Consider the following 17,232-nt stretch of genomic DNA (forward strand, 5'->3'; position numbering starts at 1 on the left):
CATCTTGCATCAGAGGTTGTGAGGATAGCAGGGCCCGAGCCGTTGCCCCACTTGTGGGCCCCTGTAGGTGTTGCAGCCCCAGAGCTTGTCCATGCGATTTGGAGCCCGGGCCCCGTCCCCCGCTCAGCGCTGCTCACCGCCTTTAGGTGTAACTCTCAAGTCTCCTCCAGGGCCCTCCTCAGACGGTGCATGCGGCTGCCCCGGCAGGGGTGGTGCAAAAATGCGTGTTGGGGCACCAGGGGGGCGACCCCCGCCCACGCCGGGTCAGGCCGCGCCGGGCCTCGATTTCCACGCTGCCACGCGCGTTGCCGCAGAGTCGCCTCACGAGACTCGCGGGTGATTTCAGCAGGCCTCCGGACCTCTCCCCTTGCTCTGAGCTCGACCGGAGGCCCTGTGCGTGTGCCAAGCAGTCTACCCCAAAGATCTTCCAGGCGGGGGTGCTACGATGCTCCCGCAGGACCGGCACTTGGGGGTATGCTAGGACTCTGGGGGAACGGCCCGCGCCCCAGCTGGACTAGGCCTCCCAGCCGCAGACCTCGATTTTCACGCCTCCATGCGCTTCTCCATCTCCCGCCTCCTGCTGCTCATGGGGAGGACCGGCTGATCCTCGAGCCCCTCCGCTACTCGGTCCCAGATGAAGACCGCACTTTGGTGCCCCAAGGGCGTTCACCGGCTCGCTTATCCGCCGGTGTTCAGGACCTGCCACCACAATCCCGAGTGCGTCCAAGGCGTCACCAGAGTCTCCAGGGCGCCATTTCACTGCTGCCTGCCGCTGACCCGTGCAGTCTCTCCCCGAGGACCCAGAGGCACCAGATTGCTCACAGTGGCTGGCACGATGTCCCCGCTGGGATCCCAGGCACTACCAGGCAGCTATGAGGGGTTTGCGCCTGAAAGAGCAGGTGAGAGGGGATCGGCACGGGGGAGCCTCCGAGAAGAACGTCCTCCTAGGTCGCCATCTTAGCCACGCCCCTTTTATTTCTTTTTGATACATTTTTATAGCTTCTCTATATTTCTGTTTCCTAGGTCCTGATAATGTTTCCTCCATTCCCTCTCAAGTCTTTTACATGTTTGCTTAAGTCTTTGCAGTTCGTGGTTTTGTGATAGGGTTTAATTGGTACAACCGTGTAGAGTGAGGACTCAATCCAGCGAGTAAAATTTGCAGAGGCTTCGGTAAGATTTGAATTAGGTACTGGCTTAAGGTTCTTAAGTGATATGATCCAGGGGTCTACCCGAAGGTTAGCCCAATGTCGTGCTTTCCTCTCACTGGATGTGATGCAACGGACTTGCAGAAAGGATGCTATGTGGAACGGGATGAAAAAAATGACCAAGGGATACATCTAGGCTCACTCACGAACATTCCGGGATGATTGCTGAAAATGGGATCTAAGGTAAGGCCTTTCATATGTGTGGGCCCTAACACATTTTGGGATAGTTGGATCGCGAAAAGATCCTGTATAAGCTCAATTGCGTCCCCCTTATTGGGTTCATCAAAATGAATGTTAAAGTCTCCCAGAAGAGTGGTATAGGGGGCTGTGGCCACTAGTGTAGCAGCTATCTCCTGGAGGGATTTGATAAAGAGATTGCATCCTCCTGTACTACGATAATAAGAACTCCACCACAGGCGTGGGTTGCAGAGAGAGCCATATTGAATGCGAGACTTTCACAGTCAAGGATGATGTTGGGTTCAAGCTTACAATTAAATATGTTTTTATAGATTATGGCAATGCCTCCTCCTTTATCTATTTATTTATTTTTGTGTTTTATAGAGTGCAAACTTGACCGGTGAGGGTATCAGAGCGCTTTCCACGGCATACAGTGGTGGACAAACAAAACGTTTAAATGCGGAGATATACAAAATCAAACAATCAGAAGGATGGCGATGGGCCGGGGTGCTGAGAGCATAGGGAAAAAGGGATACGGGTGTATGGTACAATCAAAGTTGGAGACAGAAAAGAAAAACAATGGTCCCATATATTCTCGGCAGGGAGAATAGGTGACCTGTGGAAGGAGCGATAGTCTTAGATTCATCAGAAACAGTGTGGTGGTTGTGGTCAGGCATTAGCTGAGGAATTTACCCATGAGGAAGGTTTTGGCCTCCTTTTTTAAACGTACTAGAGAAGGAATTCTTCCGATGTCAGGTGGGAGAGAGTTCCAAATTCTTGGTGCGGCTCCAGTGAACGCCCTATTGTAGGTTCTTTTTTTCTGAAAGAAGGCAGGTTGGAGTAAGAGGTTCCTAGAAGACCTGGAGTTTCTGCTTCCTCCCGATACCACTAGTTTCTGTGCCAGATAAGCAGGGGAGTGTGTGTATAGAGCCTTGTGTGCAATGCAGGCCAGTTTCAACTGAATTCTAGCCTCTAGAGGGAACCAGTTCAGGGCTTTCATATGTAGGGAGATGTGGTTGAATTTCCTGGTGCCTGTGAGTAGTCTGGCGGCTGCGTTGAAGCAGGCTTTTAGAGGTGCTAAGGGGATCTTGGGTAGTCCTGTCTAGAAACTGGCTGCTTTAGCGAGTGAGTTAATCTGGTCTTGCATGTTTAGGTTACAGTCGAGGATTATGCCCAGGGATTTGGCTGAGTCCACAATGTTCGGCGGACAGTTCAGGGCTGTGATGGCCTTAATCCACACCTGAACCTCTGGGTTGGCTTTTGAAGGGGAGATAAGGAGAAATTCAGTTTTCTTTGCGTTAAGTTTGAGTTGGTTGTCGACTAGCCATTGGACGGTCAGTCTCAGGCTCTCATTCAGGGAGAGAATCTCCTCAAGCGAAGAGAAATTGATGTATATCCGCATACATATGGAAGGAGATGTTGGCGGTATGAAGAACTTAGGTGAGTGGCTCTAAGTAAAGATTAAAGGGTGGGGGACAGGGTTGAACCTTGGTAGACTCCAACAGTGACCGGGGGAGGAGCTGATAGGTTGCCATTGATGAGGAATCTCTGAGAGCAGCTGTGGAGGAAGGATCTGAACCATTCTAGGACTATGCCATCCAGACCCATCCTGAATTTGAGGCGTTCGAGAAGTTTTTCATGGTTGACCGTATCGAAGGCTGAGGATAGATCAATGAGGATTAGAAGGCAAATTTTGCCTTGGTCGAGGGCTTAGAGGGCGTCACCCACGATGTGGAGCATAGTAGTTTTAGTGCTGTCTCCTGGCCTGAATCCAGATTGGAAGTCGTTAAGTGGGTGGAAGTTGTTGATGAGCTGAATTAGTTGCTGTTGTACACACTTCTCCAATACTTTGGCTAGTAGAGGGATATTGGAGATCGGTCTGAAATTGTGAGGGAAGGCTGGATCCAGTGTTGTTTTTTTCAAAATAGGGAGGACTTGGCTGGCTTTCAAAGGGTCTGGAACCAGCCCTCCTGGAGAGAGGCGTTGATTATTGCATTTCAGCAAGGAATGATGGATTGGGAGGTGGCAGCGAGGCAGTTGGCGGAAAGCAAGTCAATTAAGTGGTTATTTGAGTTTAAGGTAGAGAGGATTTTGGAGATGGAGCCTTCGTTATAGTATTTAAAGTTAGTCCAGCAGGCTTGGTTTTTAGGTGAGATCAGGGAAGGTGGAGCAGAAAGGGGGGTCGGTCAGGAAGTGGTGTAGAGTAAATGGCGGTACTGAGTTCAATTCCTAATGCCGTGATTTTATCAGCGAAGGAGGAGAATTCCTCTGATGATATTAGAGATTTGGGCGATTCTTTCGTTGTTTTAGCCAATTTATTAGATTGGTGTTTCATCAGTTCAAAGAGCTTGCTCAGTGTTTTCTTAGCATTCCCCAGTTCAAATCTAAAATATTCTTTCTTGGAATTGAGGATGTGCTTGTTATAGGCTTTTGGGAAAAGAGGGTGGTGGTATGGGTGATAGGTCTGTAGGCACTGAGGGGGTATTCACTATCAATTATTTTTGCAAATGGTACTATTTGTGACGGTGCTACAGGGTTGGGGAGAACCACCTGCCTCCCTAAAACCTCTGTTTGGAAAACCAACAGAACAATGCAAATTGGGATACCCTAGCACACGTAATAATTTAATACAATCTTTTCAGAAATGAGTAAATAACACAACACAATTGATGGATTGTATCAATTCTTTTCTTCTCTTTTAATCAGACTTCCAGAGGTTCGGGTTTCACATTTTTCCAAGCCAACACGTGTTTTGTCGCTTCTTGTACAGATTAGAACATGCGACTTGTTCACGGCTGTACGTATGATCATTAATATCTTCTCTCATATGGACATAATTCCAGGCCACATGGTCCCGTGGCGTGAGTTTACAATTTTTTAGGAATCCCCAAAGGTACAGGAAATATAATTCTGCGCCCAATCGCCAGGAGTCCAGAATCTTTTTTCACGTTGACAGGCGCCTGTCAAAATAATATTTCCTATTGCCATATGAGATATTATCATACGTACAGCCGTGAACAAGTCGCATGTTCTAATGCTTGGCTTGGAAAAACATGACACCCGAACCTTGGGAAGTCTGATTAAAAGAGAAGAAAATAATTGTGTTGTGTTATTTACTAATTTCTGAAAAGATTGTATTTAATTATTACATGTGCTAGGGTATCCCAATTTGCTTGTTATAGGCGCTTCTTGCCTGGCGGAGGAGTTTTAGATGCATAGCGGAGGGGTGTTGTCTCCAGATTCTTTCAGATTGCCGTAAGGATCGCCTCTCCATGTTGAGGGAACTAGTGAACCAAGGGTTTCTGACTTTGATTTGTGTTCTTTTTAGTTTTAGAGGGGCACGATCATCTAGAATGTTTGAAATAGACGACGAGTAATGTTCATTGAGGTCACTGACCGTGGTTATATGCTTGGGGGGAGGTCAGATTTGCAGTGATCCTCCAGCTTCATAAGGTTGAGGTTTTTAGTGTCTCTGATCCAGCGTTTGAGAATGACCGGTTGAGGTGTCTGTGTCTTGTGGGACCCGGGTAAAATGAAGGAGATGGAGTGGTGGTCAGACAAGTCACATGGGTCTATTATTATTATTATTATTTTAGGAATTTGTAAAGCGCACTACCACCATTGCAGGCATCCTGGCGCTGACTAGATCAGAAGAGAATGGAAGTGACCACGGGGGCGTGAGTTATCAGGCGGTAATCGTGGGAAATAACCAAGTTTTGATCCTTCTTCTAAATGGCAGGAGTTCAGTAATATGCCGAATGTCGCCCGGGAGCGTATTCCAGAGTTTAGCCGCTGCAACCTCTAAGGATCTGCCTCCGTCTCTGACTTTCCTGAATCTGGGAACAACTGCCAGCTTGGCCTCAGAAGACCGAAGCTGCCTAGTCGGGGTATACCAGGCAAATTTCGATTGTAGGGACGCAGGGCCAATTCCGTGAAGAGCCCTGAAGATAATACACAGGGCCTTGAATTGTATCCTCTGCCTCACCGGTAACCAGTGTAGTTTGCCCAGAGAGGATGGCCCGTATGCTCTTCTCGGAAGCCCCAAGGCCAGTTTAGCAGCAGCTGATTGGACCCTTTGGAGTCTGTCCAGCAGGAACCCAGGGGATCCCAGCAAAAGGGCATTACAATAGTCCAATCTGCTGAGTATGGTACACCTTACCACTTGGGCACGAGCGTGGGAAGGTAAGAGGGGCAGGACTTTTCTTAGGGAGCGGAGGATGGCAAAACAACAGGCAGTCGTCTTTTGTATGTGCGTCTCCATACTGAGCCTGTGATCCAGCATGACCCCTAGATTGCGGACTAATTCCACCGGACGGACTGTGGTCCCTGTTTCCGGGGGCCAGAATTTGTCTGGAAATGGCTGGGGGATCTTAGTTCCAGCGCTGAAGAGCACCTCCGTCTTCCCCACGTTAAATTGGAGAGAGTTGTCCATTAGCCAAAGAGACGAATCACGCAGGCAATTGTGGAAAACATCCACAGATGTAGACTCCTCTCCTTCCAAGGAGAGGATCAACTGCGTGTCGTCAGCGTAATTGACAATCTTAATCTTAAAGCTTTTGATAAGTGTAATCAAAGGTCTAAGGTAAAGATTAAAAAGGATTGGGCTGGTTGCTGAGCCCTGGGGACCCCCATGCGAAATCAGAGTAAAAGCTGACTGAAAAGGGGGAATGGACACCGCCTGCTGCCTGTCTTGCAGAAATGAGTGGAACCATTCCAGCGCCTCAAACAGCCATTTCAGCAGAATCTTATGGTTCACCGTGTCAAAGGCGGCAGACATATCAAGCAGGATCAGAAACGCTGCCTGCTTTCTGTCTGCACGTCTCTGAAGCTCGTCCATAGCGATGATTAGGGCACTTTCGGTTCCATTGGCAGGACGGAAACCAAACTGATCAACATCTAGTAGATGATGACATTCCAGATGGTTGGAGAGAGTGTTACTAACCAACCATTCAACAATCTTGGCTGGGAACGGTAGCAGGGAGATGGGTCGGTAGTTTTTAGAACAGTCTGGGTCGAGAGAGGGCTTTTTTAGCAACGGAGATTCTAACGCCCGCTTCCATTGAGCTGCAACAGTACCCGTCATAAGAGATTGATTGCAAATAAGATGGAGTGAGGGGAAAAGTTCCTTCTCAAATTCCTTCCAGATTTTATGAGGAATAGGGTCTAGGGGAGACCCAGAGGAAATCCCTCTGGCTAGTTTACTGAAGGCCTCGTACGTAAGAGGTTGGAACTTGCGTAAAAGTTCATTCGGCAACATCTGGTCCAATGAGGACCCCTCTCTCAGGTCGGAGAGAGGGCCAGAATCCGGAGAGACTTCCAGGTCCCTAATGATGTGTTCAATGGAAATAAGTTTGATTGAGGAGTCCTTGGAAATGATCCATACAAGGATGGCTCCTTTTGAGTGGGTTGGCAGAGAGCAGGCTTGAGTCAGGGATTGGTCAGTTAGGAGGTCTTTGATGGCGTTGACGTAGGGATCTTTAGTGTCATTCCAGTGTAGGTTGAAATCACCCAGGAAAATCTCTGTGATATTGGAGGAAATCTTAGTTGTGAGCATTTCCAAGAGGTGTTCAGTGAAAGAATTGTTAGAACCTGGGGGGTGATAAACAATGTGCAGACTGCAGAGGTGTAATGAGTTGCTGCAAATGGAGAGTGCAAGGTATTCGCATGAGTCCGTGGAGTCCGCCAAGAGTTCTGTGACAACAAGGGTGGATCAGTAGATGCAGGCAATGCCTCCTCCTTTCCTGTTGGAAAGTCTGTCCAGTCTGGCGATGTTGTAGTTGGGAGGGACTAATAAGTCCAGGCAATGGGAATAGTATTCATTGAGCCAAGATTCTGTAAGTATAGCTAGGTCTGGGTTTTAATTCAGGATGAGGTCAGCAATATCAGCGGCATGATTGACTGTTGACCGGCAGTTGATTAAAAGTCAGAGGGAGTGTCAGGAGTCTGGACGGACAGCAATACAGGTGTGAGGTTGCTTTTTACCACACTTCTGTTATGGAGGGTAACTAGCCTGTTGGTGTTGATGGTGACCATGCTGATGAGGTGTTCGAGACTCGTATCTAGAGGACGGGGAAGGGTTGGACAGAGTTATGGTCTTGGAGGATGGCAAGGATTTCGTTTCCCGTGAGGACAGGAGGATTAGAGGTGGCGGTGGTAGTGTTGTAAGAGAGTGCGAGAGCTCAGGATTCTTCCTCTGAGAGGTGGCAGGGTAGCTTGCGGGGGAAAAGATGTCTCATAGGTAGTGGGAGTGGGTGCTTGGGGGGCTTGGTGTTCAGTGGGGGGAGGTATGAGGTGGCTTGAGGTTAGCAAGGGAGATCTCGGCAAGGTGAAGGAGACTCATGAGGTCCAGAATGGATCTATGAATGATCTGGGTGAGTTTAGCTTCTCTGGAGTGCAGAGTTTTCAGCTCAATATAAGTTGGGGATGCTAGAGGGCTGGGGGACAGAGGTTCAGGGGCAGTCCTGGGGGCATGTAAGTGTGGAAGGGGAAATAGATAGGTTAGTGCAGTCTCCCGGGTCTTAGGAGGAGAACCTAGCTCTTGAAATTGGTAAATGGCAGGCAGGGGGTCGAGTGGCAGCTCTTGTAGAGGTGTTGGAGGGTGAGGTATAATGGTCAGTGTGATCAGCGGGGGTAGTTGGTGGGGGGATAGGGGGTATAAGGGAGTGTCCATGCTCGGGTCAGTGTGCATGCTGGTGGGAGTAGGGAGAACTACATTGGGAGCCCTAGGATGGGGTATGTGGGTGGGTGGGTGTAATAGGCTGGCAGGACAGTGGGTCAGGGGAGTTGGGAGGGGGGATAGGGGGTATAGGGGAGTGTCCATGCTTGGGGTCAGTGTGCATGCTGGTGGGAGTAGGGAGAACTACAGTGGGAGCCCTAGGAGGGGGGCATGTGGGTGGCTGGGCGCAATAGGCTGGAAGGACAGTAGATATTTGAGTTATGCACATGGTTTCTGAGGTGGATGAAAAGGTCTGCAAATTTATTAAAGATTGCTGGCTGAGGTTTGGATCAGAACAATGCTGTTTTTGTAGAGGGTGATGGTGAGGTCCGCTCTCAGGGTAGAGAGGGTCAATTGTGAGTTTGGTGCCGTAAGGAATGTTTTTATTTGAGTGAACGTTAAGAAGGAGTGCCAAGCATTTGCGCCAGGCAGCAGTTCTTCTGGAGTACAAAATGAGGTCATTTATGCAAATGCCACTATCTGTATTGAAGCGCAGGTCGGATATCAGCGTCTCAGGGTATCTTTTTAGGTTGGCGTGCTTGAATGATTTAGCAGCAGTTATGGTGAGGTTGGGGGCGTAGGCTAGAATATAGGAGTTTACCCCTGACCAAGTCAGGTCAGGACGTGACATGAATGTTAGTGAGTGGTTCAGATGTGAGAAACGGGGTAAGAAGACCGCGGAGGTGGTGAGTTTCAGGTAATAAAGGTGAGGTGGAGTTATGGTGAGTGAGGTCTGTCTCACAGGGCGATTCTTGCTAGTGGCTAGTTAGGTAACCACTGTTTGGGTGAGATTCCCATCCTCGTAGTGTGAACTGTGAAGTTACTGGAAGGTTTTCAGAAGATGAGGTATTGAGGCAGCGCCATCTTAATGCACTGCGAGGCGATTCAGGTTGTCTTGGGACGTCGCCATTTTATTTATTTATTTATTGAAAGTTTTGTATAGCGCGAACAAGACCCGTGGGTATCAGAGCGCTTCACATAGAAGTAGGATAAGTATTGATAAGATGTTAACCATTAGACAACAAATAGCTATGAGGTAGATAAATATATGGCTATAGTTGATGCTTATTTAACTACTATACATTCCACTCAGGTTACTATACACTGGCACAATATGGATTGCCATATACATACATTCAACTCAGGTTAGTCGATTATAATACGAATTCAATAAACAGCATAGGTTATGTCATTTGTCCATTTCGTCGTACATAAGAGGTAGTGGTTATATAGTTTACTATGTGAGGTAACTATATGAGTTCCTTTTGACATGAGGTAGCAATTGGTATATATATTAGTTACAAAGAAAAGTCTTCAGTTTCAAGTCAACATTTATCTTTCAACTAATTCCCGTCAGTCCTTCCCTTTCTTATGAGGTAGTATTTGGTTTGAGGATAGAATTCGCTAGTCTATATGAGGTATTTACTCATTAGGAAGCTTTTCACTTCTCGTTTAAATGTTGCGGTATTAGGAATCTTCCTAATGTTTGGAGGGAGTGAGTTCCAGATTCTGGGGGCAGCTCCTGTGAACGCTCTGTCATAAGTTTTTTTCTTTCTGAATATGGCTGGACGTAGCACCAGTTCTTTGGCATTTCTAGCCGGTCTGCTGCCTCCTGATAGTTCAATTTTCTTAGATAGGTATCCAGGAGTCTTGTGGTGGAGTGCTCTGTGGGTGATACATGCTATCTTTAGTTGGATTCTGGCCTCATAGGGTAGCCAGTTTAATGCTTTCAGGTGAGGGGATATGTGGTCAAACTTCCTTGATCCGGTGATGAGTCTCGCCGCAGCGTTGAGGCAAGCTTTTAGTGGTGCTGTGGACGTTTTTGGTAAACCTGCTAAGGTGGTGCAACCATATTCAATTCTAGAGATGACTAAAGATTGGATTGCCAGTTTCAGATCTGCTTCAGAGATGAAGGGTTTCAATTTCCTTAGGTAGTTCAGGTGGAAGCGCGCGCTTTTTGCCATAGAATTAATGTGAGCTTTCATGTCAAGGTTCTCGTCTAGAGTAATTCCTAGCGACTTGGCTGAATTGACTAGAGTCGGGGAGCAGTTAAGCGCTGTCACCAACTTGGTCCATTCCTTTATTTCCGTAACGCATCTTGGTGGTGAGATTAGTAAGAACTCTGTTTTTTTAGCATTTAGCTTCAAGTGATTGCTGGTTAACCAATGCAGTGCCCTTTTTAAAGTTTCATTCATTCGCTCGATGTCTTCAAGGGAGGCGATCTTTATATATTTGCGTGTCGTCCGCATACATGTGATACGACATCTGTGAGTTTCTGAGAATTGTTGTAAGAGGTTCGACATATAAATTAAATGGATCAGGGGATAATGTTGATCCTTGTGGGACTCCGATTGAGTTAGGGGATGATGCAGAAAATGATTGATTAACCAGGAAACGTTGAGTTCTGTTCCGTAGGAAAGATTCGAACCATTTCAGCACATTTCCAGATATTCCCATCCTGTCCTGTAGCCTGGCCAGTAATGCTTTAGGATTTACTGTGTCAAATGCCGATGATAGGTCCAGGAGAATTAGCAGGCATGCTTGATTTCGATCAAGAGCCTGTAGTGCGTCATCAACAATGTGGAGGATCGCTGTTTCCGTGCTATGCCCTGTCCTGAATCCCGATTGGCATTCATCTCGTAAGGAGAACTTAGTGATGTGTTGGCTCAGTTGTCCCTGCACACATTTCTCAATTAATTTGGCCAATAGAGGGATGTTAGTTACTGGTCTAAAGTTATTCGGGTCTGTAGCATCTGCAGTCGGTTTTTTGATCAATGGAACAACTTGACCAGTTTTTAGACAGTCTGGAAGGGTCCCTTGTGATAATGATGCATTTATTATTTTTGTCCAGATTGGAACCACAATATGGTTAATTTCTCTTAAACATTTCGCGGGTAGGGGATCTTGGTAGTGATTGTTAGGTTTGATTTTCGATAGCGTTTTGGCGATCGTGTTCTGATCATATAGTTCAAATGTGTTCCAGTTTGCCTTGTTTTTTGTTTTGTTACCCAATGTAGTTGAGTTGGGGTCATTCGCAGTCAGAGGTTGTATGGGGAGGTTATTCGCTGCGCTTAGTAGCTCTTTTTCAAGCGTTTTGGCTTTTTCCGTGAAGAATGTTGAAAATTCCTCGCTACTTACGGATGTTTTTACGTTTTGAAGAGCAGTTTTGGAAAGTTTGTTTGATTGTTGTTTCAGGATTTCAAAGAGTTTCCGTGGTCTGTTTTTGGCATTATCCAGTTCCGATCTTATGAATTCCTTCTTGGAGTTGATGATCTTTTTGTTGTATTGGCTTCTAATTTTTCTGAGGTCTTTCAGCTCCGGGGATGATGGGTGTTGTCTCCATTTCCTTTCTGCCATTCTTAGTTTGCGCCTATCTTCGTTCAGTGATCCGTCAAACCATGGATTTTTCGTCTTCTCTGTTATTCTTTTTAGTTTTAGTGGTAAGGTCTTGTTGACTATATTCCCGACTGATGTTATATAATGCTCTGTCAACTCATTTGCATTCTGTAAGTTGCTAGGTGGCTTTAGTTCTATCTCACAGCTTTCAACTAGTAGCTCAATATTAGCCTCTCTTGTGTTTCAAATCAATTTTTTGACATTGGCAGGTTGAACTGTCTTCCCCTTTTTCACTATGGGTATCCGGAATGTTATTGCATAGTGATCCGACCAGTCACATGGTGTTATTGAGAGTATTGATGCATTTTTGTTATCTGATATAATCCAGTCAAGTGTAGCTCCTTTAGAGTGTGTAGGTTGCGTGCATGCTTGATTGAGGTTTAGTTCATCAAGGAAATCCTTGAGCGTGTTGACTAGTTTGTCGTTGCAGTCATCCCAGTGTAAGTTGAAATCTCCTAAGAATATGTTATTAGCATTCCTGTTAGAGTTGGTCGTAATGATCTCCATTAGCTGTTCTATGAACTTCGCGTTCTCTCCTGGTGGGTGGTAAAACGCATGTATATTGCATCTTTGATTTGTTGCTGATTTTATGTTGAGTCCTAAGTATTCGCAAGATTCTAGAGGGTCAGATTGTATTTGGTTGACCGCTATCTCTGCCCGGTGAATGCAGGCTATTCCTCCTCCTGAATTTCTTGGTCTATCTAGTCTCACAATGTTATATTCAGGTGGTACTAAGAGATCCATAGTTGGAGATGATGATTCCGATAGCCACGTTTCTGTAAGTATTGCCAGATCAATTTCCTTGTTGTTGTTGTTTCCATTTGAGAGTCAGGCATAGGATGGGCAGGTACATTCATGGCAGGGCCACAGCCGGGATCCTGAACGTGGAGTAAGAATGAGAACGTGATCATATATTTGTGACAGATTGAAAACAATCTAAATAATGTGCTCCTTCTTGGGTTTTTCCTATCAGTGAACAAGAATGGCTGCTCTAGCATTGCTTTATTTTTCGTTAGCCTGCTATGAGCTACCTTGTACATGGAGGGGCAGGGCATGTGAGGTGGGAGGAGGAGTGCTTATGCACCCCCCTAATTACACCTATGTATTTGGCTGGTCATCTCATGCCGACCAAACACACTTGCTTTATGTACAGCCCGTGTGGTGCACGGCTCCACAAGACTCCCCAAATCCCTTTAGTTGTTGGGATTCTGAGCAAACACAGAACCGTGCGTACGATTATAGTAGGTAAGGACTGAGTCATTTCACCTCCTTAATGCACATAAGCCCAGGACCGACTAGCTATAGTGCCTCACTTACCTTCCTACTCACCCTCGAAGACCCAAGTGATTAGGCACCCCAGAACACAACAATCTCGACTCTCTCAGAAATCGAGGTTGCACAACACTCCCTTTTTACTCTCACTCTTATACTCGTCCATAACAACATTGATAGAGACACAAATAAGTTTACAATGTTTATTTTAACTAATGTGCCCTATTAGGCAGTATACGTGCCACAACAAGCAGAAAAATGTGTATAACAAATATGGTCAGCATAGCAATTAGTCCGTAGATCATAAAAGGTGCTGTCATTATACACGACAAGATAGCATAACCGCCCTCCCCTTGTATAGAAGCAAGCTGATTATATTTTAGAAGATCTCAGGGTGTTCCCGGCAGACCCAGTACTTCAGTCTGTGGATGATAAATCTACATCACAGGTGCTGTCATGCTCTTCTCCCAGGAAAGGACCCTCTCCGAGTGTTATCTACTTATCTGTGTATTCCAATAAGACCAAAGTACATATTCCCAAACAACAGCTGCATTTACATGTTTTGTCTAGGTGCTAGGGTCTGACTAGAACAGAATAACAAGGGTATTTGTTGTTCGACCTTGCACACAATGTTCAGACTAAATTTCAGGAACTCGCGATGCATGCAAAATAACTGTATGTTCTTGTGTCAAAGTTGCAGAAGATGCTTCTGAAATAGAGCATGTGTAGTAACGTGAGCACAGCAGTGGATATTCTGCATCGTGCTCATGTCAACTTAGGGAAAACAATAATGTTCCCTCAGTCCATGTGCTGCAGCACGCAGCCTTACCGTCTGATCAGCCATTACCACCCTGGAGCAGTGCCAACACCAACTCGAGGGGCTAGGAGTCAGTTCAGTCCATTAGTAAGGGACTCTTACCTGTCTGGCTGGAGTTTGTCAGTTCTAAGGCGGAAACGGAGTGAAGGAGATGGAATGGCATCACTCACACTGTCACTAGCCAATGGATGAAGTGGGCTGAACCAGTGACCTTGTTCTGTGCTGCTGTGGACGGAAGTAAGATGTAAGTAAAGAGGTGTGGTGCAGTGGTCAGGGCAGCTGACTTCTGAGCACAGGGTTCACAGTTCGATCCCCAGCTCTGTCAGCAGTTCAGCTCAGCACCATGTGACTCTGCGCAATAGCTCACCTAATTTCCACGACGGCCCCCAGTGCCTTGAGACCTGTAAGGGTGAGTAGTTTGTGCTTTACAAATATGGATTTACTTACCTTTACTAAATGCCAGTAAATTAGACTAGTGGACAAAGAAAACTGACTGAGGGCCACTCAATGTATGTAAGTGTTTTTTTAATGAATTTTGGGGAAAAAGCAAAAGGTCTTGGCTAATTTAAGATAAAAAAAATAGCAAATACGCTAGACAAAGTATTTCATCTAAAAGTAAAAAACACAGGAGAACAGTTTTTGTGAATAAAAATGCAAATGCATTACAGCGCTGGGCTGGGATGTGCACCAATGTTGGTATAAGTGGTGTAAAAATGAGCAAACTGAAAAACTATAAATACGGCACTAAACCAACACCAGAAATAAAAATATGCAAAACCTCATAACTCTATTTTATATTCACCAAAACATGCGTGAATTACTGTGGAGTGCGGTCGGTGCACAATGGCCTTTCACAAGCCGCTTAGAAGGTGAGAGGTGTGGTCAGGGTACTGTCTTTTACTTACCCCATCCTACAGGAAAGAAGAGGGTGATAGAGAGCAGCAGAATCCTGGTACTGGCACCGCCCAACCTCCTGGACTCTTCCATCCTTTGGGCCTGTAAGAATACATGGAGGGCACACTATATCAGTAATAGCACACTCTGCAAATCAATATCACGTGTCACTCAATATCCCCTTCGTACAGATCATTTCGACATTTCCTTCAAGCACACAACCTGCCAAGTCGACATCTTCAAAAAATAGAAACAAAATGTGTGAACGGAAAATTGAAGAAAACCTATGAAATCTACAGACTCAGCAGTCACTATATGCATTAATATTTTTTTTTTTTAAACTGTGTTCACTTTGCTATTTACTTTTAGTGTTCTGAACTGGTTAGAAAACAAGTTAATTCAACAAGATGGCTGCCTAGCTGTGGAGTTTCTCTCATCTTCAGGTGACCAGAGCTATTCTAACCTTCGGTCTGGCGTGAAAACCGATGCCTTGATCATCGGAAGGCAGGGTGAGCCTGCATGACTGCTGTAATGGCAGTTTGGTGACTCTTGTGACCTTTTTTAGGTCCTTTCTCTTTTTCTTCATTGCAGTGGCCAATTTAGCTGCATTAGAGCGAAGGCTGAGGTGATTTTTCTAATTCTCCAGCCTTCTTGCTGTATTGACGGTGGGGATATATTGTCTCTTTCCGCTAGCCTTGTTGATGTCTTATGATGTTGTGCATTGCTGTGACTTTCCTGCTATGCTCTACTTAGCTTGCATGAGGCTCATCATCTGAGGTAACTTTGCCAACTTTCTTTATTTCATATGAATTCTTCTGTGATGTTCTACCCTTGTTTCTGATAAAGGAGGCAGAGTTCTGTTCGTGACCTGTTTTTTCCTATCTATTTTTGGAAAGCATCTTCTCAAATGCTTTATGGGCAGATTGAAGAAACTTAAGGTGTCTCCTCTTCACGCTACCTCCTCCTCACAGAAAGTATCCTCGTTTTTAAAATCCGCCAATGGTCCCTTGAGGTGTACTCCACCTACAAACAACTTGTCATCCTCACCCTCTTCATCAACTAAAATTGCTTCAATAGCATCCTCATCTACTCATTAGAGAGTTAAGCAGAACCCCCCTCTCCTGAGAAATCCTCTTTTCCCATTTCTCTTGACCTGGTTCTTGAAGAAATTCGAGCACTCCATCCTTCTGCTGAGGAAACCAATAGGAGCATCCAGAATCTGGACAAAACTGGTCTGGAAGCGTCAGTATTGAGGGCTGATTCTGAAGACTTGGAAAATAGAAATAAAAGGAATATCTTCTGCCTTTATGGTCTTCAAAAGGGATTGGAGGGATTGGACCCTTTATCCTATATCAATTCTTTTTTGCCTAAGCTGATGAACTTGCCTCCCTCAACACACTCAAGCTCATCTTCTAGGTCCTCGCCCTATCTCATCCCCCTTGTCATCAAAACCCAGAGGTGTCATCATATTTTTCCTGGAGTTTACTGATCGATTATAAGTTCTCAATGGAGTGCAGGCTAAAAAGCAACTTTATGGCAAAATTGTAAAATGTTTATTTCACAGGATGTCTCAAGAACTACCGCTGCCAGACAAAAGATGTTCCTAGATCTTTGTCCACAACCACGACCTTTGGGAGCCCACGTTGGTTTGTTTCTCCCTTGCCTCTTTAAAGTAGCATTGCAGAATGAAACCTCCTCCTTCACTGCTCCAGTAGAACTACGACAATTTCTTTATATACATTCTTCTATGTCTATAGAGAATTCAGCCTTTTCATCAAAATGAATGACTATTGTGTTGGAGGGTCCTCCTTCTTCATAGTATCCTAGTTTTTGGATGTAGTTCTCTTATATATTAACAGGCTCACTCTTTATGTTTCTTTATGACCATAGTGTTCTTTGGGATGGCTGACTAACCTTTTCCTTTTCAGGTTCCTCGATGTTCTTTATCCTAGTCATTTACCTTGGTATGTTACATTTCTCTGTCAACTAATCTCCCTTGATGTGCCGTCTTGCCTGGTGCTATCGTCGGCTCTCGCCCAATTGTTCAACTTCATCAGGTATGTGTTTACAGTCGTCATAGTTACATGTGCTGTCTCTCTTTCTTTGATTGTCTCTATTTTCTCCCTCACTCTTCTTCCCTCTACCTTTATTTTTCTTCCTTTTCTTCCTGGGACCGCTTTTGATATTTTCATGTTTGATATACTTTTTGCCCCACAAGACTGATACTGTTTATATATTTGCACTTGTTGCTTTATTCAGAGTTGTTTCTTGGAATGTTAAAGGAGTAATTCATCCTATAAATGTTATCTCATTTAGCTAAATAGTCCCCTGGCCTCGTTCTTGTTCAAGAAACTCACCTTTCTAAACCAGAGGCCTCGAAGTTTAAACGAGGTTGGGTGGGTTCTGTTTTTGTTTCTCCCTTTTCAAAACAGAAAAGCTGTGTTATTCCTCTTTAGCCCAAGAAACAAAAATTGGTAATTGTTTCTCAAGACATCGATCCTGAAGGCAGATGGCTTTTTGTAAAATTAATTGTTAACGAGGTTCACATAACTATTTGTAATATTTATGGTCCTACCAAAGATGAAAATTCCATCTGGCCCAATATGTCCCAAAAATATACTCAATATGCTGAAATTTGTTTATTTTGGGTGAGGATTGTAATCAAGTAATGGACCCCTTTATCAATCGTCAATCCTCAGTTAAATTTTTTCCTCACAAAATGCATAAACGATTCTTTCCTTTATATCCCAACGCCT

General features: G+C 45.2%; 1 protein-coding gene across 1 annotated transcript in view; it reads right to left on the reverse strand.

Moving 5' to 3' along the window:
• LOC144766885 (lectin-like) overlaps window positions 1-17,232 on the reverse strand; it is an 80,507-nt gene that overhangs the window by 46,099 nt on the left and 17,176 nt on the right. Inside the window, exon 2 of the mRNA XM_078650595.1 lies at window positions 14,488-14,578. Within this exon, the coding sequence (XP_078506721.1) occupies window positions 14,488-14,569 (82 nt within the window). The 5' untranslated portion in view covers window positions 14,570-14,578. The remainder of the gene's footprint in view (window positions 1-14,487; window positions 14,579-17,232) is intronic.

Source organism: Lissotriton helveticus, chromosome 1_1 (genome assembly GCF_964261635.1).
Source record: "Lissotriton helveticus chromosome 1_1, aLisHel1.1, whole genome shotgun sequence".
In the NCBI taxonomy this organism is placed as follows: Eukaryota; Metazoa; Chordata; class Amphibia; order Caudata; family Salamandridae; genus Lissotriton; species Lissotriton helveticus.